A 22,885-nucleotide genomic window follows, 5' to 3' on the forward strand; every position below is an offset into this window, starting at 1 on the left:
GCCCAGAGCAGGCATGGAAGCTCCGCACCTCTTCCTGAGTACCTTGCCCTGTGCCTCCCTCCCGTCTGGCTGTTCCTGAGTTGTATCCTTTTATAACAAACCAGTAATCTACTAAGTAAACTGTTATTTCTGAGTTCCATGAGCTGTTCTAACCAATTACTGAAACTGAGGAGGGAGTCGTGGGTTTTATAGCTGGCCAATCAGAAGCACAGGTGACGTACTGGACTTGCAAATTGGTGTCTGAACTGGGTGGCAAGGGGCAGTCCTGTGAGACTGAGCCCTTAACCTGTAAGATCTCACACTCCGACTAGACAGCATCAGTATTGAATTAAATTGTAGGACACCCAGCGGTGTCCACCAAGTAATGGAGGATTGCTTGGTGTGGGAAAACCCCACACATTTGGTCACCAGAAGTTCTGTGTGAGTATAGAAAACAAGAGTTTATCCCAGAACACAAGTTTTCTTCTGAAAGGTGCCTCTGAGAAGCCTGAGGAAGAGCTGAAAGAGGTTGACAACAGGAGCTAGATGAGACCCTGTTGGAGAGACTGTGGGGTCTAACAGACATGTTCCTGGAGAGGGTTTGGTCCCTGGCCAGAGCCACTTTTAACCTCTCCGTCTTCATAGGTCAAAAAATGTACAGGTTTTCCAACACAGCCTTGCAGGTTGGGCCCACTTCCTTTATGACCCTGGTTCTTCCTGTTGCCTTTGAGCCTGAAAGGTCACAAATGGAGCCAAGGCAGCAGCTGCAGTCGCGGCAGATACTTCTAGGGCCTAAGCCTGCTGTCAGGAGGAATGGAAAGATCTAGATTGTCACTGCTCTGTTTGAGCTGTCTTGGTGGGAAATCTGAAATTCAGTATTTTTTGAAGTGCTAATTATGTGAATTATTTTTATTTTTGTTTTAAACTTCAACACATTGATCTATCTAAACTTGGTGGGGAGAAGTCTCCCTCCTTCATCTTACAGAAAGACTCCCAACTACAGCAGTGCCCTCCATCTGTCAAAACGCCTTATGGCTGTGGTGTAAAGCAGTCACTGTCTCTTTCTAGTGCATTGGAGAGGAAGAGGGAGGGCCTGCAAAAGCTTCAACCACAGGATGGGGACTGCGGAGGACAGATCAGGAGCTCATTTCCTTAGTACACTTTGGCCATTAGATGTGTATGTGTGTTTAAAAAAAAAAAAAAAGTCCATGCTCATTTTTTGTCTTAAAATATCTAAAATGTTTCCAACTGAAAAAAAAAAAAGACACTCAACATTGTTTTGAGATTGATGCATATAGACCCAGTTCATTCATTTCTGTTTCTGTATGGTAGCAGATTGCATACCTATCTACAGTTTGTTTATCCATTCCACTACTGATGAGTGTCAGGTTATTTCCACTTCTGGAGCCATTCTTTAATACATTTATTTAATTTTGTTTTTTTTTGAGTTGGAGTCTCACTCTGTCTCCCAGGCTGGAGTGCAGTGGCACAGTCTCGGCTCACTGCAACCTCCGCCTCGTGGGTTCAAGCGATTCTCCTGCCTCAGCTTCCTGAGTAGCTGGAATTACAGGGACGTGCCACCATGCCCAGCTAATTTTTGCATTTTTAGTAGAGACAGGGTTTCACCATGTTGGCCAGGCTGGTCTCGAACTCCTGACCTCAGGTGATCCACCTATCTCGGCCTCCCAAAGTGCTGGGATTACAGGCATGAGCTACTGTGTTCAGCCTAAATTTTTTTTTTTAAATTCACAGGTTCTCAAGAAAAAAAAAATCAGAGAATGATATTCAGGTTAAAAAAATCTTTGTATATTTCTTTTGTGTGTGTGAGAGCAATATGAATAGTTCCGATTATTTGATCTTTAAAAATAAGAACAAGAAACATAACACTTTTTTATTTTTGAGATGGAGTTTCGCTCTTGTTGCCCAGGCTGGAGAGCAATGGCCCGATCTCAGCTCACTACAACCTCCGCCTCCTGGGCTCAAGCAATTCTCCTGCCTCAGCCTCCCGAGTAGCTGGGATTACAGGCATGCCCCACCACACCCGGCTAATTTTGAATTTTTAGTAGAGACGGGGTTTCTCCATGTTGGTCAGGCTGGTCTCAAACTCCTGACCTCAGGTGACCCACCCTCCTCGGCCTCCTCGGCCTCCCAAAATGCTGGGATTACAGGCGTAAGCCACTGCACCCAGCCTAGAAACATAACACTTTTTAAGTAAACAACTGATAGGCAAAGCATATACTTTGGTTCATTTCATGATTAGAAAGGGAGCCATAAGTACTTTTGGTTTCTAAATGACAAATGTCTCAATCGTTTTAATTTTTTTGACAAGCCTGCATTGCTTTGATAATCTAAAATCAAAGTTTGTTTTTGTAGTTTATCGGATTGCTTTTATATTTTTAACCTAGGTATTCTACTTCGCTCAAAAAGAGTGGTTTTCTTTTTCTTTTTCTTTTTTTGTTTTTTGAGACAAGGTCTCACTCTCTTGCCCAGGCTGGAGTGCAGTGGTGTGGTCACAGCTCACTGCAGCCTCGACCTCCTGGGCCCAAGTGATCCTCCTGCCTCAGCCTCCCAAGCAGCTGGGACTACAGGCATGCACCGCCATACTAGGCTAATTTTTTTTATTCTTTGTAGAGATGTGGTTTTTCCATGTTGCCCAGGCTGGCCTCAAACTCTTAGACTCAAGTGATCCACCCACCTTGGCCTCCCAAAGTGCTTTGATGACAGTCATAAGCCACCGCGCCAGCCAAGTGTGGTGTCTCAATTCATTTGACTGAAAACTCCTATTTGGTGGGATTTATTCTTTTTTTTCTTTTCTTTTTTCTTTTTGCGGCAGCGGGGGACAGAGTCTCACTCTGTCGCCCAGGCTGGAGCGCAGTGGCACAATCTCGGCTCACTGCAACTTTCACCTTCCAGGTTCAAGCGATTCCCCTGCCTCAGCCTCCCAAGTAGCTGGGACTAAAGGCGCATGCCACCATGCCTGGCTAATCTTTTGTATTTTAGTAGAGATAGGGTTTCACGGTGTTGCCCATGCTGGTCACGAACTCCTGAGCTCAGGCAATCTGCCTGCCTCGGCCTCCCAAAGTGCTGGGATTACAGACTTGAGCCATCATGCCCGGCTGGTGGGATTTATTCTTTAGTTCTGAGATAAAGGTCCAAACTAATCCTACCCCAGATTTAAGAGGAGAGGTTGGTACCTAATCTCATTTTTATGTGGCCTAAGTATTGTGTGATCAATTCTCTTATGTTCAGCAATTGTGACCCATCAAATGGCCTACACCTATATCATAATACCAACTGGACTCAAGGAGCCCATCCTGCTTTCTAATCAAAGGATATTTATAAGGGATTAACTTGAGTGTTCTAAGAAAAACTTGATACTGGAAAGAATCTTGCTCATAATAAAACATGCTTTCCAAAGAGCACTGTGAATGGTTCTGGAGTAGAGGCAATAAGTCGAGGAAGTATTTCACTGGTTACAAGTACTAGGGAGGTGGAAGATTTAGGGAAAACCTGGAAGGAAATATTTTCCTAGGAGAGGAGGGAGTGTTGATGAATACCTGTGGTTCCTTAGGCATTCAAGTTTGAGTTAACTTTCAGTTTATCTTGTCGGAGAAACAAACAAGCAAACAATACAGTTATAATACAAAATTTAAAACTTTCTTAACCTTTGAGATTTGAGGGTTAGCCATGGAGGCTAGTGTCTATAATCCCCGCACTTTGGGAGGCTGAGGTGGGAGGATTGCTTGAGGCCAGGAGTTCAAGACCAGCCTGGGTAACATAGTGAGACCCTGTCTCTGCAAAAATAGAAAAAAAAAATTAACATAAAGTTTGGTTATAACTTTGTATATATATTTTTTGAGACAGACTCTCACTCTGTTGTCCAGGCTGGAGACCAGTGGCATGATCACAGCTCACTGTAGCCTTGACCTCCTGGGCTCTGGTGATCCTCCCACCTCAGCCTCCCAAGTAGCTGGGACTACAGGCACACACCACCATGTCCAGCTAATTTTTCTATTTTTTGTAGAGACGGGGTTTCACCATGTTGCCCAGGCTGGTCTCAAACTTCTGAGCTTATGGGACCTACCCACCTTGGCCTCCCAAAGTGCTGGAATTACAGGTGTGAGCCACCATGCCTGGCCTAATTTTGTATTCATCACTTTTTGTTTTGTGCTATTTCTTTTCAAGTAGTTGCTCTCTAGTTTGTTGGCTTCCCATCCTGCTTTCCAGTATGGACAGCCCTTCATGATCTAATTCCACCTCCATTTTTATTCACACCTCTGGCAGCAATGATCCCAAACTGCAGTACTGTAGTTCTCTGACAGCACAAGAATCTGCATCATTCCTGTGTACTTTTTAACTGTGTTTCCCAGTGTCTAAAATGTCTGTTCCCTCACAAGGCAAACTCGTTTACCCAACTACTGAACAGATTTCTATTTTAACACATTCCAGTGTAGAAGTCTGGGGAATAAAAGAAGTTAAAGTGTTCTAAACTCCTTGAGATGTCAAAGACGCATGTTATCATCTCTAAAGAAACTTTCTAAATAAGTGGTAAAAATATGTGTAACTAAAAGCTAATGGGGGAGGAGTTCAAATGAGATAATTATCAAAAGAAATTAACTCAAAACAGGGAAATAAGGGAGAAAAAAAGGAGCAGAAAAAGTGGACTAAATAGAAAACACATAGACAACAGGTTTAAACTTATCAGTAATTATAATTGACTATAAATAGCATAAATGATTTAATAAAGGTAAGGGTAGTCTAACTGATTAAAAAAAAACTAAACCAAAATATGTGCTATTTATAACAGATATCTAAAGGTTTTTTGTTTGTTTCTTTTGTTTTGTTTTTGCCTTTTGTTTTTTGTATTTTAAAGATTGGTCTCATTCTGCACCCAGGCAGCAGTACAGCGGCACAATCATAGCTCACCGCAGCCTCAAACTCTTGGGCTCAAGTGACTCTCCCACCTCCGCCTCCCAAGTAGCTGGGATTATGGGTACACACCACTGTGCTCAGCTCAGAATACACATACTTTTTTGTCTGTTTGTTTTTGAGATGAAGTTTTGCTCTTTCACCCAGGCTGGAGTGAAGTGGTGCAATCTCGGCTCACTGCAACCTCTGCCTCTGGGTTCAAGCCATTCTCCTGACTCAGCCTCCTGAGTAGCTGGGATTACAGGTGCATGCCACCCCGCCCAGCTAATTTTTGTGTTTTTAGTAGAGACAGGGTTTCGCCATGTTGGTCAGGCTGGTCTTGAACTCCTGACCTCAGGTGATCCACCCGCCTCGGCCTCCTAAAGTGATTACAGGTGTGAGCCACTGCGCCTGGCCACACATACTTTTTTATTACATACAGAACACTTACAAAAGCTGACCATATGCTGGCCCATAAAATGGACCTCAAAAATATTAAAGATTGATAATCATAAAGGTGATCTTCTCTGACAAGAATGCAATCAAGCTAAAGGCAGTAACAAAAATATAACCAGAAAATTTCTTTTGTTTAGAAATTAAGACATAACACTTCTAAGTAGCCGACAAAGAAGAAATCAAAAGGGAAATCAGAAAATATTTTGAATGAAATGATAATAAAAATACATATCAAAATTGTGAGACGCAGGGGCCCAGTTCTAGAAAAGATGGAGTAAGCATCCTCCACCCTGTCTCTCCCACTGAGTGAAGATGCACGGAACTGATATTTGAGGACTCTAGAAAGTAAATAGTAGCAGGTGGATTGGGGAAGAAGTCCAGAATTCAAAATACTACCGAACTGGTGGTGAGCTTCACATTTTTTCTTCTGGTATGCACTGGCCTGAACTCAAGGCAACCTCAAATCCAGAGATGGGCAATTGCACAGACAGACAGAACTACAGAAGAAACCCCCTAGGTCTGGCTCAAGGAGAGGGAAGGAAGACCCTAACACTCAGAGAGAGTGGAGGAAATTCTACCTTGTTTTTCTTTTTTCTCTGTTCTTTCACACCCAGCCTCTAAGCAATCCCATGGCAGCAGTGGCGGTGAGGATCCGCAGGAGCCGAGAACTCTGAGGGAGGGGAACTTCCTCTGATCAGAATTTATGGTGCCAAGAGGGCAAGGCAAACCTCCATTGCTTTTTGTCTCTGCTACAAGGCCCCACCTGTGAACAGTCACAGTAAGTGCATGGTAAAGCAGGGAAATAAAGCCCTGGATTTCTGGCCAGAGAACCAAAGAGAGGAGTCCCAGGGAATCAGAAAGTACTAGAATGACCAGAAAGGAAGAGGACAAGAAGATGACCCCATACAGTTTTATGAGCTCCTGGGATCACTTCCCAGTTGTACAGGCGTGGATCTGACTCTAAACCACAAACCACCAGCAGAACTGCACTAAGAGATCGACCATCCATCACGCAGGTCCCGGGCCGGCCACTGGGTGGCACACATCTGCAGAAGATCTGAATAGCACCGTAAAGGTTTTGAAATGAGAATTGATGTTGAAAGCACAGTCCGCAGTGGGTTGATCAGAACTTGTGATTGAACCAAGCCAGGTAGATTACCTGCTAAAAAAGAAACATTAACACTTCCCACAGGTTTTAAACAAGATCCAGAGTCTCATAACATAATATTCAAAATTTCCAGGATAAAACTCAAAATTAACTGGCATTTGAAGAACCTGGAAATGTCAACTCACATGGGAAAAAACAATCAACATTTACCAATGCTGAGATGACAAAGATGTTGGAATTACCTGAAAAAGGCATTAAAGTACCTATTACAAAAGTGCCATAAGTAAATGTGAACACTGTTTTAAAAACAGAAGAAAGGGCGAAAAGCCTCAAGGAGGAAATAGAAAATATAAAGAACCAAATGGGAACTTTAGAACTGAAATATATAATAACCAAAAATGTTAAAGTTATTGCATGAGCTCTGTATTAAATTACTACCATGGCTGCTATAATAAATACCTACAAATGTAGTGACTTAAAACAAAACAAATGTAATATGTAATGTAATGTGTTCTGAGAGTGAGATGTGTGAAATGAATCTTACAGAGGTAAAATCAAGATGTCAGCAGATCTGCATTTCTTCTGGAAACCGCAGGGAAGAATCCATTTGCTTGCTCTTTCCAACTTCTGGAGCCTGTCATCAATCCTTGCCTCAAGGCCCTTTCCTTTATCTTTAAAGTGCATCAGTTTCACTGGACACAGTGGCTCACACCTGTCATCCCAGAACTTTGGGAGACCAAGGCAGGAGGATCATTTGAGCCCAGGAGTTTGAGACCAGCCTGGGCAACATAGTGAGACCCCATCTCTACAAAAAATAAAAATAAAAATTAGCCAAGCGTGATGACACACACCTGTGGTCCCAGCTACCCAGGAGGATGAGGCTCACTTGAGCCCACAAAGTCAAGGCTGCAGTGAGCCATGATTGTGCCACTGCACTCCAGCCTGGGCAACAGAGTGAGACCCTGTCTCAAAAAATAAATACATAAATAAAGTGCTGCATCAGTTCAACCTGTGCTTTTTTGTTTCTCACATTCGTGTCTCCCTTTTACAAGGATCCTTGTGATTACATTGGGCCCACACAGATTATCCGTGATAATATCCCTCTCAATATTCATAATTTAATCACATCTGCAAAATCCCTTTTGACATATACATTTACATATCCAGAAGTTCTAGAGATTAGCACATGGACATCTTTGGGTGGTCATTATTCTGTCTATCCAGGCTTAACAGCAGAACAGAGATGACAGAGAAAAAAGTCAGTCAACTTGAAGATAGATCAATAGAAACGATCCAATCTGAAAACCAGAGAAAAAAGATTGAAAACCTGAACAGAGCCACTGGGATCTGTGGATAAAATACTAAAAAGGCAGCTGGGCGCAGTGCCTCATGCCTGTAATCCCAGCACTTTGGGAGGCTGAGGTGGGCGGATCATGAGGTCAGGAAATCGAGACCATCTTGGCTAACAGGGTGAAACCCCGTCTCTACTAAAAATACCAAAAAATTAGCCGGGTGTGGGCATGCACCTGTGGTCCCAGCTACTCAGGAGGCTGAGGCAGGAGAATCGCTTGAACCTGGGAGGAGGAGATTGCAGTGATCGGAGATAGCACCGCTGCACTCCAGCCTAGGCAATAGAGCGAGACTCCGTCTCAAAAAAAAAAAAAAAAAAAAAAAATACTAAAAAGGCCTAATAGTTGTGTCATTAGAGCGCCAGAGAAGAGGAGAAATAATTCAGTGCAGAAAAACAATTTGAAATAGTGGCTGATAAAAGACATAAATCTACAGATGCAAAAGCTCGCCAAATCCAAAAAGGATAAGTCCAAAGAAAGCCCACCTTAAACACATCATAACTGCTAAAAACTAAAGTCAAAGAAAAAATCTTGAAAGCAGCCAAGGAAAAATGATACATTACTTATAGGGGATCAATGAGTTATATGGCTGTGGATTTTGTTTTAGAAACCATGGAAGCCAGAAAGAAACAGAACACCACTTTTAAATACTGCAAAGACCATATATTTTAACTCCATTTTATTGATGTGAAAACTGAGGTCTAGAAAGATGAAGTGGTTGTCTCGAATCACAAGGCTCATTAATCCCATTCCTAATATAATGACCACTTTTCTACCATGCTGTGGTTTGAATGTGTCCCCCAAAGTTCATGTGTTGGAAACTTAATCCCTAATGCCACAGTGTTGAGGGGTGGAGATCTTTAAGAGGTGATTAGGTTGTGAGGACTCTGAGTCCGTTTTGTGTTGCAATAACAGAATACCACAGACTGGCAAAAAAAATTTTTTTTTTTTAAAAGAAGATGTTTATTTCTTACAGTCCTGGAGTCCTCTGGGAGTAGGCTCCTAATAAAAGGATAAGTTAGGGCCCCCTTCCTCTTTCTCTCTCCGTCTCTGTCTCTCTCTCTCCCGCCCCCACCCCACCATCTCTCTCTCTCTCATGTGCTCTCTTGAATTTCCATCTTCTGCCATGGGATGACAGAGCAGGAAGGCCCTCACCAGATGTGAGCCCCTCAACCTTGGACTTCTCAGCCTCCAGAGCTGTAAGAAATAAATGCCTTATTTAAAAAAAAAAAAAGTTACCCAGTCTGTGGTACTCTGTTATTGCAACACAGAACAGACTCAGACGTACTGATACAGCATCCTTGGTTTTTCTGAGCATGTATTGATACATTCTTTTAGCTGCAAGTAACAGAAAGCTGCTCTATCCAGCTCAAAGGGAAATAATGAAAGGAAGTCAGGTTCTCTGAAGGAACTAAAGATCAGGAGTGCAAATGAACATCAGGGATAAACTGAATTTGAAGAGGAACTCACCTCATGTTTGTCTGTTTCTGTATCCACATTAATTTTACTTTTCCTTGGAGCTCAGACTATTTTCCCAGTCCCCATGACAGAAAACCAAGAGCTGCTGAGTTTACAAGTTGTAGGCCCAACCCCAGACTCTCACTGGGTCCCAGTTCCAAAATTACCGCAGAAGAGAGAAATTGTTCCCACTTGGTTTTACATGTGGACTGTACTGTAATCAGGGATTAGTGTAACCAAGTGTAAAACAGCTACTTTGGCCAAGCATGGTGGCTCACTCCTGTAATCCCAGCACTTCGGGAGGCCGAGGCAGGTGGATCACTTGAGGTCAGGAGTTTGAGACTAGCCTGGCCAACATGGTGAAACCCCATCTCTAATAAAAATGCAAAAATTAGCCGGGAGTGGTGGTGGGTGCCTGTAGTCCCAGCTACTTGGGAGGCTGAGGCAAGAGAACCGCTTGAACCTGGGAGACGGAGGTTGCAGTGAGCCAAGATTGTGCCATCTCACTCCAACCTGGGTGACAGAGAGAGACTCCATCTCAAAGAAAAAAGAAAAAGGCTACTTCCACGGTAAACCTGTGGTTATGGGCAGAGGGCAGTTTCTAAGAAATGAGTCAGAAAATAAGTAGAATATACTCATGAACAATAGGTTCTCAGTACAAGGACCTGCTATTTTTTGCCCTTGACACACATTTCTCTAGGGCTTCTAACAGGCTACTCAAAAATATTTTCTAGGTTTATTGACTTTATAAAATCTACTTACTTGTATATTTCATCATTAAATGAAGTTTTTCCGTTTTCCTGCTCACTAGAATATTGAAATAAATTCACTACTGCATGGTTTGGCAGGGAATGCGTACTCACTTCTCCCATTTCCACAGAGGGAAAGGAACTTCCACTTCCAGAAGGATATATTTTCTGTTCCCTCTCCCTCTCACCGAAGCAAAAAGTGACTTATATCACTTTTTGACGTAAGGGGAACAGAGAGGGATTTCTGACCAGAGAACCAGAATATATCCTTCTGATAAGGATATATTCTGGTAAGACTTGGAGAATGAGCTCTGGGTGCCCCGTCTTTTGAAGTGGCCAGTCCTCCATACTTGTCCTCAGCTCCCCGTCCCCAGACAGGTAGACCTGGAGATGCCTTGCTGTGCCAGTGACTGAGTTAGTGAATTCAGTTCGAGGGGGATGTATTGGGAAGTACACTTGGCTCAGATCAAAATCACCTTCTCTCACTCAGCTTTTCCATTAATGAAGCTGACTCATGTCTGCTTTCCTATTAGTGACCCCTTTCCAAACCATAACACGTAGTTGTTGACTCAGAGAGAAAATTGTTCTTCTTTCATGGAGTAATACTACCATCTTGCAGCCGTCCAGGATTTGTATATCTTATATTTTTTATACTCACATTAGTCATCTTCTCTTATATGATTTCAGGATTTTGTCTCACACTTAAGTAGGTCATCTATACCTCCAAAATTATAAAATAATTTTCATTAATGGGTTTTAATAGATGGGGAATGGTACCTAACAGATACTTAAGTTTATAAGATTATAACCCTGAATTATGCCTTAAAATTAGTCAGGACCCTGGCTTGAGGATTTGAAATTATTTTATCTTTAGAAGAAACAGTTCTTCTCCACTCTAATGTCCTGGTCTCTCCATAGGTTTATTTGTATATAAGGTCAGCATGAAACTTTTGTGAAGACCCCACATCTTGTAAGAATCAAAGAAAGCATCAGAAATTCCATGAGTTTCTTCAGCTTCTCTAAGTTGTGCTCTTCAGGTACATAGCTTTAATATAAACGCTGAAGCAGGGTTTTCTGAACAGTCCCAGACAGCAAATATCTCATTCTAGGGTCCAGACTTAGATACTTAAATTATAGATCTAAGCCTGTCATTATTCCTTCTGAATAACTTTATACCATTTCTTTTAACATTTTAATGTCAGAAATATCTTTTTTCCAATAAAGACATATATGTGTCCAGCTTTTTGTTAAAATACCTCTTCTTGTCAAATATTTCACAGATAAGTAATTTTATAGCATCAAACAATTTTGAACAGACTCTTTCTATATTAGAGTTTTCTGTGTCAGCCGAGGATTAGCTGACTTGCCATTACTGGAATTGTGCTGCAGCTGGGTGAACAGCTGTGCATTTCCCCTTCTCTCTACACATGTCCCATGATGTGGCCGCTGCCACTGGCCACAGCTTGGTAGCAACCAGCAGAAATCCTGTATCGCATAACAGCTGTCATGACCTCTGAACCCAAATTGTATTTGTGCAAATACACCAAGATCCCCAGTCAGAATGGCTGTTACTAAAAAGCCAAAAATTAACAGATGCTGGCGAGGCTGTGGAGAAAAAGGAACACTTATAAACTGTTGGCAGGAGTGTAAATTAGTTCAGCCATTGTGGAAAACAGTGGCAATTCCTGAAAGACCTAAAGACAGAAATACCATTCTACCCAGGAATCCCGTTACTGGGTCTATACCCAAAGGTATATAAATCATTCTTTTATAAAGACATATGCATGTGGATGTTCATTGCAGCACTGTTCATAGTAGCAAAAACATGTAATCAACCTAAATGCCCATCAATGATAGACTGGATAAAGAAAATGTGGTACATATACACCATGGAATACTATGCAGCCATAAAAAAGAATGAGATCATGTCTTTTGCAGGGACATGGATGGAGCTGGAGGCCATTATCCTTAGCAAACTAACACAAGAACAGAAAACCAAATACCACATATTTTCACTTATAAGTAGGAGCTAAATGATGAAAACACATGGACACACAGAGGGGAACAACACACACTGGGGCCTTTCAGAGGGTGGGTCAGGAAAATAACTAATGGGTACTAGGCTTAATACCTGGGTGATGAAATAATCTGTACAACAAACCTCCATGACTCAAGTTTACCTATGTAACAAACCTGCACTTGTACCCCTGAACCTAAAACAAAAGTTAAAAAAAATACACCAAGATTCAATGTCTGGTTCATAGAGGTAACTAATATGTAGCAACCCCAGCAGTTACTTTCTCTCTTTCTTTTCTTTTTTCTTTTGAGACAGGGTCTTGCTCTGTTGCCCAGGCTGGAGTGCAGTGGCACGATCACAGCTCACTGTGGCTTTGACCTCCTGGGCTCAGGTGATCGTCCCACCTCAGCCTCCCATGTAGCTGGGATTACAAGCATGTGCCGCCACACCCAGCTAACTTTTTGTAGAGATGAAGTTTTGCCATATTGAGGTTTTGTCATGTTGCCCAGGCTGGTCTTGGACTCCTGGGCCTTAAGCAATCCACCCGCCTCGGCCTCCCAAAGTGCTGGGATTACAGGCATAAGCCACCACACCTGGGCCCAGCAGTTACTTTCTATAAGAGGTAATGGAGGCCGGGCGCGGTGGCTCATGCTTGTAATCCTAGCACTTTGGGAAGCCGAGGCAGGTGGATCTTTTGAGGCCAGGAGTTTGAGACCTGCCTGGCCAACATGGTGAAACCCCGTCTCTACTAAAAATACAAAATTATCTGGGTGTGGTGGTGGGCATCTGTAATCCCAGCTACTTGGGAGGCTGAGGCAGGAGAATCACTTAAACCTAGGAGATGGAGGTTGTAGTGAGCCAAGATTGCACCATTGTACTTCACCCTGGGCAACAGAGTGAGACTCTGTCTCAAAAAAAAAACAAACAAACACAGAAGAAGAAGAAGTAATGGAGGCCAGGTCCAGCTGTGGCTCACGCCTGTAATCCCAACTACTTGGGCAGGCTGAGGTGGGAGAATCACTTTGGCCCAGGACTGTGAGGCCAGCCTGAACAACATAACAGGACCCTGTCTCTAAAAAATAAAAATGAAATAAGGGAGCACTGCTTACTAGCAGCCTTCACAATCCATGTTTAGAGGTGTCCAGGAGCAACCTAGGAGCTCAGAGAAGCTGCCAGCAGTTAAAAACTTATCAGTTTCCAAAAATCATTATGTATATTGGAGGGACAAAGGCCAATCACCTTGTGGTTCACTTTGGACTTGGGAGTAGGTAGGTGGCAGCAATAAGTCCCCGTTGGTCTGAACTCCACTTTGCCTAAGACCTGATTCAGCCTGTGGGTGCTTCCTGACACCCCATGAAACTGATCGGTCCATAAGACTGTAAGATTTGATATAGATATACAGATATATAGATTTTTTTTGAGATGGAGTCTCACTCTGTTGCCCAGGCTGGAGTGCAGTGGTGCAATCTCGGCTCACTGCAACCTCCGCCTCCTGGGTTCAAGTGATTCTCATGCCTCAGTCTCCCGAGTAACTGGGATTACAGGTGCCCACCACCACCCCTGGCTAATTTTTTTTGTATTTTTAGTAGAGACGGGTTTTCACCATGTCGACCAGGCTGGTCTTGAACTCCTGACCTCAGGTGATCCACCTGCCTCGGCCTCCCAAAGTGCTGGGATTAGATTACAGGAGTGAGCCACTGCACCCAGCCAGATATGATATTTTTATTAAGATCTTTTCTATTACAGAATACAAAATTGAAACATACAGAAAAGTAGAAAAATATACCAAATCCTACCATTTAATTACAATCACTGTTTATGTCTTGGTGTATTTCATTTATTGATTGATTGATTTGATACAAATATTACCTAAGGCCTCCAATGCACGGTGCTAGGCGCTGGGGGGTACTGAGGTAAACTCAATGCTTTGGAGAGCCTGCAGCAATTCCCTCCAGTCTTTTTCTAGATATCTCTGTACATGCAAAAACATTTCAAGCTTTTCTAAAATCATAGGAACAGTCTAAAAAGTGTAAAATAAATCTCAATTTTATCAATAGTTTTGAACACCTTGGACACCTTAGCTTTACTTGAACTAGGAATATGTTGCTCTCATTTCTACTGTCACTATTAGTCATGAACTCAAAGTGGTTAAGATGAGAGATGAGCTGGGAATCAATTAGGGAAAATTATGTTTGGGGGTGAAATACGGAGGACCTCTCCAGCTCCAGCTCCATCAGCTTTCTTTTTTTTCTTTTCTTTTCTTTTCTTTTTTTCTTTTTTTTTTTTTTTTGAGACAGATTCTTGCTCTGTCGCCCAGGCTGGAGTGCAGTGGCAGTGATCTCGGCTCGCTGCAACCTCCACCTCCCAGGTTCAAGCGATTCTCCTCCCTCAGCCTCCCAAGTAGCTGGGATTACAGGCACGCGCCACCACACCCAGCTAATTTTCATATTTTAGTAGAGATGGGGTTTCACCACTTTGGCCAGGCTGGTCTCGAACTCCTGACCTCATGATCTGCCCACCTTGGCCTCCAAGGTGTAGTGCTGGGATTACAGGCATGAGCCACCGCACCCAGCCTCTATCAGCTTGCTTTTTTTTTTTTTTTTTGAGGAGTCTCATTCTGTCACCCAGGCTGGAGTGCAAAGGCACGATCTCAGCTCACTGCAACCTCCACCTCCCTGGTTCAAGCAATTCCCTGCCTCAGTCTTTTGAGGAGCTGGGATTACAGGGGCACACCACCAAACCTGGCTAATTTTTTTGTATTTTTAGTAGAAACGGGGTTTCACCATGTTGGCCAGACTGGTCTCGAACTCCTGATCTCAGGTGATCAGCCCGCCTCGGCCTCCCAAAGTGCTGGGATTACAGGTGTGAGCCACCGCGCCCAGCCTCTATTAGCTTTCTAATGTCCTCGGAGTTCCTTGTTCCTTCAGTGTTCCTGCTGATGGATGAACAGCCTTCCCTCCACTGGAGGCCGTCCTTGCCTCTCCTAACGGGGGCTGCCATGGCTCAGTCTCCCCTCGGCACTGAAGCAGCCACTCTTCTGGGTCTCAGCCCACCTCTTGCTTGTGTATTTCCTGGTCCTCAACAGACCCTGTTGAGCATGGTCTAGGACCACTTCATGCCTTGACAGACTCCATTTGGAGACTGCAGCAGATGCTGTTGATGTCCCACATCCCCTTGGCCCATCTGAGACTGCCTATAGCTGCAACAGACAGCACACAGCATGCTAATAGCATCCTACCTCCAGCACCTGTGTTTTCTCTCTCACTTCTCTCTCTGGTTCTCAAACCAGATTCTCCACCATTTTCATGTTTTCTGAAATCAGCTATTTACAAGAGCAATTGCTCCCATGAGTGTATTTGCTCTGTGTGTCTGCTCTTCCATTAGCAGCAAAACTGGCAAGGGGGGATTGGAGGTGGAGGTGGAGGTGGAAATGCAATGGGGCTATGTTTCTACCATAGGTACTTCGTACTTTGTGTGTGTGTTTAAATCAGCTTTTTTTGATTAAAAAAAAAAATGTCTATGATTAGAAAAACTATATATGAAACAGCACACAGACCCATCCAGACCCTTAATCCCTTTCTCCAGAAGCAACAACTATTGTCAAATTTCTGATGTATTCTTCCAGAAATATTCTAGGGATATAAAAGTACAAGCATCTTAAATAGATTCCTTTTGTTTACATACATGGGAGCATAATATATATAACATATATTTAAACTTCACTACATATATTGGGGATCACTTCAAAATAAAGCTACTTCACTTTTCCCCCACAACTTTAAGTAATGTGTTGTTTGGAAATCCCAAGATTTATATAAGCTCTCCCTTTTTAATAGACATTTTGATTGTTTAATCAACTCATTTGCTATCACAAACAATTCTGCCTTGAATATTCTTATGTACATGTTTTTACACACATGTACAACTATACTTTTAATACTTAATATAATTAAAATTTTCTCTTTTGATAATTAGCAGGTGAGAAATAGTACCTTCTTGTTTGATTTGTATTTCTGATGCGTAAAGTTGGAGGTTTGTATATGTTTATCAAACTACTTCTTTTTTATTTTTATTTTTTTAAGACAGAGTTTCGCTCTTGTTGCCCAGGCTGGAGTGCAATGGTGCAATTTCAGCTCACTGCAACCTCCGCCTCACAGGTTCAAGCAGTTCTCCTGCCTTAGCCTCCTAAGTAGCTGAGATTACAGAGATGCGCCACCACGCCTGGCTAGTTTTGTATTTTTAGTTGAGACAGGGTTTCACCATGTTGGGCAGGCTGGTCTCGAACTCCTGACCTCAGGTGATCCACTCACCTCGGCCTCCCAAAGGGTTGGGATTACAGGTGTGAGCCACCGTGCATGCCCATTATCAAACTATTTCTATTCCTTCTTCAGTGAATTGCCTATTCCCATTTTTGCCTATTTTCTATCTTATTGATATGAAAACTAGAAGAAAGTTCCTTTGTTGAGAAAATTATTCTTCTTAGGCCAAACTTAAAAGTTTTTAGACAGTCAAATTTATTTCCTTTTTGGCTTCTCAGTTTTATGTATTTAAAAAACTTAAATACATAAAAAACCAGTATTATCAATTTAAAAAACCTTCCGCAGTTTAAAATTATTTTATGAAATAACTTGATAATTTTTTCTAGTATTCTCTCAGATTCTTTTTTACATTTAAGACTCTAGGCCAGTGCAGTGGTGCACACGTGTAATCTCAGGTTCTTTGGAGGCTAAGGTGGGAGGATAGCTTGAGCCCAAGAGTTTGAGGCTATGGTGAGCTATGATCATGAGCTTTGATCATGCTACTGCACTCTAGCCCAGGCAACAGAGGGAGACCTTGTTTCTAAAAGAAAGAAAAAGAGCGAGAGTGAGAGCAAGCGAGAGAGAGAGAAAGAAGGAAAGAGAGAGAGAAAAGAAGGAAGGAAAGAGTGAGGAAAGAGAAAGAAAGAAAGGAAGGAAGGAAGGAAGGGAGGGAGGGAGAGAAAGAAGGGAAGGAAGGAAGGGAGGGAGGGAGGGAGGATTCTAGTCTATCTGGAAATTATTTTAGAGTAAAAATCAGCTCTCATATTTTTATCTTTTCTTTATTTTTCATTTGTAACCTTGACTGTTTGATCAGTGATTCAGCCTTTGAGGAGTTCAGAACAATCCAGATTTCCCAGGTCCTTGGGAACATGACTGAACCTGGCTTATAGACATGTTGCTGGTTGTGACTTCGAACCCCTAAGCCTCTCCTGCTCTCGGAGCTTTTGGTCCAGAGCCCAAGAAGAGCCTGGGCACCATTCTCACTGGGGCATGTGGGCTCCAGGTGGCCCCCACAGTGACCTGGATTCCCATTTCACTCAGAGTCACAGGCTGTAGCGCTTCCTCTGTAAATTCAGCCCTGGCTCCCTCCCCTCTTCCCTCCCATCCCATCTGCACACTGCCCTGCCAGCTCTTCCTTGCGGAAATTTGCATCGTGGGCTTGTAGGGACTGCTTCACTGAGCCATGGTCTGTTCGGCTGCCCCGCTGCTGCTCCTGGCCACAACTCTTCCCCTGCTGGGGTCACCAGTTGCCCAAGCATCCCAACCTGTAAGTGAGACTGGGGTGAGACCCAGGGAAGGTCTGCAGAGGCGACGATGGGGACCTCTGATTGGGAGAGACAAAGCATGGAATGAAAGGCTAGGTAGTGGGGAAAGGGCTGAGGGGAGAGGAAGTAATGTGTAAGGAAAGTGGATGCTTTGTTATGAGATCTCTGAGAACTCAATTTTATTTTCCTGGGTGTGGGGGATAGCTCTTGTTTCCTTATTTGAGTCCCTGTAAACTCATATGATACCTGCTGTACTTTGGATAAAGTCTCATTCCGTCAAGCTGGCCATTTAAAAAGAAAAAGAAAAATTTTGCAGATTTGGAAACTATTGGCTTAGAGGATGGGAGAGAATCTGAGGAAAGACATCAGAGTCTAGAGGGTGCCTTTCCATCTGTGCTCTCCTCAATAGAGAGCTATATCTATGGCTATGTCTATGTCTATATATCACTAAGCCTAAATCTATCTCTATTGCTAAATTTAAATCTATCTTTATGTAAATATATATCTGTATCTGTATCTAAATCTATCTATATCTATATCTTTTTTAAGACATGCTCTCACCATGTTGCCCAGGCTGGACTTGAACTCCTGGGCTCAAGTGATCCTCCCACCTCAGCCTCCCAAGTAACTGGGACTAAAGGCATGTGCCATTGTGACCAGCTTATACTCACGTCTTATCCATATTCGTATCTATATCAATATCTGGTTTTGGATAGATATCCACACGCACACGCAGGTGCATATAGACAGGGCTCAGGTCTGTGACACAGTGAGCCCCTCCATATTTCCTGGAGGAAGGACTGCCATGTTCTCTCTCCTTGGCCCAGCTCCGTCCTCACCTCCCTACCAGACAGACCCTTCCCTGCCTGCCCCATCCCCCTATCTTCTAGCTTTGGCCGATGGCCCAAGGGCCAGACAATGTGGGCCCAGACCTCCACCCTCACCCTGACAGAGGAGGAGTTGGTGAGGAAATAATGTACAGGAACCAAAGACGGAGGAAAGAGGCTGCCTTCTGCTCACCCTGCTGTCAAATCCTACAGAAGGAATAAACTCCCCAAGCGCCTGGGCCCCAGCCAGCAATGTCCAGCTCCGCTGCTGGAGCTCCAGACCAAGCCATTTCAATTAGCCTAGAGGCCCAGGGACAGGTAAACGCAGGAAGGAATTAAACAAAGCATGTTGACTTCCCAGGGCGTGCCTGGTTCCTGGTCTTGGGTGGGATAGCAGGGTTCCTGGGGTTGCATCCCTGGCACCCCCTAACAGAAGCCTGCTTTCCCTTCCTGATGTGTACACTTGACTCCTGGCAAAAAGAAGAGCTGGTTGAGACTGAGTCATGCTGGCTGAGACTAGTCAGGCTGGCCCCTGGGGTGCCTTTGGAAGGGACTTGAGGTCTCCCCCTCTGTGTTCTGTTCCAGGGACAGAGTCAGGCTGGAGGGGAATCTGGATCTGGGCAGCTCCTGGACAAAGAGAATGGAGCAGGGGGTGAGTGTATGGACAGGAGGAGGAGGGAGGGGGACGAGATGGGAGCCAGGAATGAGGTGGAAACCCAGGACCCAGAAAGGAGAGGGCAGGTGCAGCGAGAGAGTGGTGGCGGAGAGAGAGGACTGGCTCTGATCACAGTCGGACAGGTCTGTGACCAGTTCTCTAGCGGAGAGGCCTGGAAATGAACTCATTTGTCTTTGGAGCCTCATCCATAAAATAGGTGTTGCTGGACGGATGACATGAAGCCGTGTATCTGAAGGCACAGTGCCTAGGGGAGGACTTGTTCCCTTCCTGAGCCCTGTCTATATGCACCTGGACAGGCTGTGGGAGGGGGTCTGCTCTGCATTCCTGGGACTGGCCAGCTAGGTGAGAGAATCCAGAGGGGACCGGCTTGTGGCCTCGCTGCCTGTCCTCTCCAGCTGTCCCCTCTGCTCCTGTAGAATCAGCGCGGGTCTCCGTCTATGTACATCTGGACTTTCCAGATAAGACCTGGCCCCCTGAACTCTCCAGGACACTGACTCTCCCTGCTGCCTCAGCTTCCTCTTCCCCAAGGCCTCTTCTCACTGGCCTCAGACTCACAACAGGTACCACTTGCGTGGGAAGGGGGCTGAGAGTGAATGAACATAGGCTCCCGGGCCTCCTGCAGCCAGCTTGCCTGAGACTCTGTGAGCCCCTCTGTATTTCCTGGAGGAAGGGCTGCCTGGTTCTGTCTCCGTGGCCCAGCTCCTTCCTCACCTCCCTACCAGACAGACCCTTCCTTGCCTGCCCCATCCCCCTATCTTCTAACTTTGGCTGATGGCCCAAGGGACAGACAACGTGGGCCCAGACCTCCACCTTCACCTGTTCCCTGGCCCCCGAGACATCTGCTGCTTCGAGTCCTGACTGAGGAGGCAGTCCTGATGCATGGGCCTGACTGAGGCACCTGTAGCTTGGGGATTGGTCCAGATACCCAGCCCTAAAGCCTCTCAGGCATCAGGCAGGTGTCTGCCCTGCCCACCTAGCTTCCTCAGACAGCCTGCCCACCCCCTCTTCTCTTCTCTCTGTCACAGAGTGTAATGTCAACCACGAGGGGAATTTCTATTGTGCTTGCCTCTCTGGCTACCAGTGGAACACCAGCATCTGCCTCCATTACCCTCCTTGTCAAAGCCTCCACAACCACCAGCCTTGTGGCTGCCTTGTCTTCAGCCATCCCGAACCCGGGTACTGCCAGTTGCTGCCACCTGGTGAGGAAGGTTGGGAACTTGGAAACCAATGGCCTTAAGTGAAATAAATGTTCTCAGTGGTTTTCTCCTCTCTGAACCTGTAGTTTGGCCAGCTGGTCCAAGCACAGCTGCTCCTCTGGGTGGGAGAAAAAGCCAGCCATCATAGCAGATCACAGGCCCTGAGCTTGGAACCTGAGTAGGGAGACTAATGAGAGAGGCCCCAGAGATATAAGGACCAGAAGAGAAAGTGCTGGAGTGACTGCTTTTTACCCTAGCAGGCAGGAAGCAGCTCCAGTAGCCCCAAGATACCTGGGGGAGGGAGAGGCATAAACCAAAAAGGTTCCCTCTTTGGTTTCCAATAACAGATAGAGTCTTCCAGGCTGGATCGCAGCAGCCACATTCAGGTGCCCATCCAGGGACAAAAAGAAAAAGTTAAAAAGCTAGGGAGGGAGTGTGGAGGAATGGGCTCCAGAGTCAGGGGAGAAGCCTTTGCTCAGCTGCATCTGAGGGCCATAAGTCCCTCCTCCAGGGTCCCCTGTCACCTGCCTCCCTGCAGTCCCCGGGATCCTCGACCTGAACTCCCAGCTGCAGATGCCTGGTGACACGCTGAGCCTGACTCTCCATCTGAGCCAGGAGGCCACCAACCTGAGCTGGTTCCTGAGGCACCCAGGGAGCCCCAGTCCCATCCTCCTGCAGCCAGGGACACAGGTGTCTGTGACTTCCAGCCACGGCCAGGCTGCCCTCAGCATCTCCAACATGTCCCATCACTGGGCAGGTAGCCAGCCTGTCCTCTCCTTGCCTCCTTTCTCCTTCCTCTTACTTCCCTTCTTCCTCCTCTTCCTTCTCTGCTTTCCTTCACCTCTTCTTCCCACGCCTCCCTCCCTTCTCCTTCCTTCTTTTCTTTCCACCTCTTTCTCACCCTTTTCATCTTTCCATTTACCCATTCTGGGGAAACAAAGGCTAAGAGGTCCCTTGGTGTGAAAAATTGCAATGTGGAAAATTCTAAAAATGGCCAGCTGTTTTCACTGTGGTCTGGGACTTCTGAGACCCTTTTCAGGGTTTACAAAGTCACAACTATTGTCCTAATATGCTAAGATGTCATTTGACCCTTTCACTCCCACTCCCTCAGGTGTAGACAGTGGCCCTTTCCAGAGGCTACAGGGCCATCACGAGATTGAATGCAAATGCAGATGGGAGAACCCAGACACGGGCAAGATTTGCAAACATGTAAAACAAAGTCACTTGTCTAATTATGTTTTGGAAAATGTAGTTATTTTTCACAAAAATGCTTCTGTTAACAAAAATACTACAATTCTCCACACAAAATATGGAGAATGTGGAGAATACCGTCTCAATGTCTGCTGAGAACAGATCCATGTTTTTCAAGATGCTAAAATGGCAGGGGTGGTGCAGGAAGGGCATCTGCTCTAGGGAGAGCATGAAATTCACGGGCATGGGCTGATAAAAGAGAGATCTCTTCTACCTCCTGGAAATCCTTCTTGGAGACAGGGAATGTCCACCAAAGGGGCCATCCTGGGACCTTACTTGCTGGGGTTAAGCACTGGGTGGCAGGCAGAGGACGGGAGCAAGGCTGTGGCTTGGAAAGCAGCAGAGATTCTGTGGTGCAGCGGGGCCCAGAGGAGCCACATGGCGCCGCACACACGTGTCTGCAGGTGAGTACATGAGCTGCTTCGAGGCCCAGGGCTTCAAGTGGAACCTGTATGAGGTGGTGAGGGTGCCCTTGAAGGCGACAGATGTGGCTCGACTTCCATACCAGCTGTCCATCTCCTGTGCCACCTCCCCTGGCTTCCAGCTGAGCTGCTGCATCCCCAGCACAAACCTGGCCTACGCCGCGGCCTGGAGCCCTGGAGAGGGCAGCAAAGGTATGAGAAGGGGCCAGCAGTCAGGGGTCAGAGGGACCAGGGGGCAGCTGTCTCTTCCAGGCAGCTGGGTCTTCAGCTCATGAGAAACAGAGGCCACAGTTCAACCAGAGAGTGGGGTCCAAGGCCAACACTGTTTTCTACCCCATCAGAGCCATGCCACGTCTATTGCCATAACATAACCACGTGTATAGGAAACTTTTGCAAAATGCTGTCATCTACACAATCTCATTTAACTCTCTATGGAATTAGTTTGATGATAGTCTCCATTTTACAAATGAGGAAATGGTGGAAACTGAGTCCTAGAGCTTGTTAGAGACCCCACAGTCCCCTCCAGCAAAATCCAAGCTCTCTTCCTCTGTCCAAGTGGAGCCCACACATCATTCGGCTCTTCCCCACTGCTTCCTCTGTTTCTGAATTGCTAGAAAGACTGAAACAGCATGTCAGAGCCTGCTGGGTTCCAGGCCTGTCCCTGGCCCAGTGACAGTTCCCTTCTTTATTTTGCCCTCAGCCTCCTCCTTCAACGAGTCAGGCTCTCAGTGCTTTGTGCTGGCTGTTCAGCGCTGCCCGATGGCTGACACCACGTACACTTGTGACCTGCAGAGCCCGGGCCTGGCTCCACTCAGGGTCCCCATCTCCATCACCATCATCCAGGGTACGCAGGGCCTGGGGCCCAGTGGGCTGGTCCCAGCTGCTTGCCTTGGGAGCATGGGCTCTCTTGCATGGCGCGTCCCTGC

General features: G+C 45.3%; 1 protein-coding gene across 7 annotated transcripts in view; it reads left to right on the plus strand.

Moving 5' to 3' along the window:
* ADGRF3 (adhesion G protein-coupled receptor F3) overlaps positions 1-22,885 on the plus strand; it is a 41,427-nt gene that overhangs the window by 13,038 nt on the left and 5,504 nt on the right. For 3 of the 7 annotated variants that reach the window (XR_010149598.1, XM_016948194.3, XM_063790023.1), the window contains exons 2-7: positions 19,000-19,066; positions 19,507-19,650; positions 20,116-20,289; positions 20,825-21,043; positions 21,942-22,151; positions 22,660-22,803. Coding sequence is in view for 6 of the 7 variants with exons in the window: in XM_016948194.3 (XP_016803683.2) it covers positions 19,000-19,066; positions 19,507-19,650; positions 20,116-20,289; positions 20,825-21,043; positions 21,942-22,151; positions 22,660-22,803 (958 nt within the window). In the remaining variant the exon portion in view is untranslated. Of the gene's footprint in view, positions 1-17,403; positions 17,684-18,437; positions 18,551-18,999; positions 19,067-19,506; positions 19,651-20,115; positions 20,290-20,797; positions 21,044-21,941; positions 22,152-22,659; positions 22,804-22,885 lie in introns of those variants that run through there. The other 4 variants (XM_063790025.1, XM_063790024.1, XM_054677740.2 and 1 more) reach the window with 3 other exon arrangements.

This window comes from Pan troglodytes, chromosome 12, assembly GCF_028858775.2.
Source record: "Pan troglodytes isolate AG18354 chromosome 12, NHGRI_mPanTro3-v2.0_pri, whole genome shotgun sequence".
In the NCBI taxonomy this organism is placed as follows: domain Eukaryota; kingdom Metazoa; phylum Chordata; class Mammalia; order Primates; family Hominidae; genus Pan; species Pan troglodytes.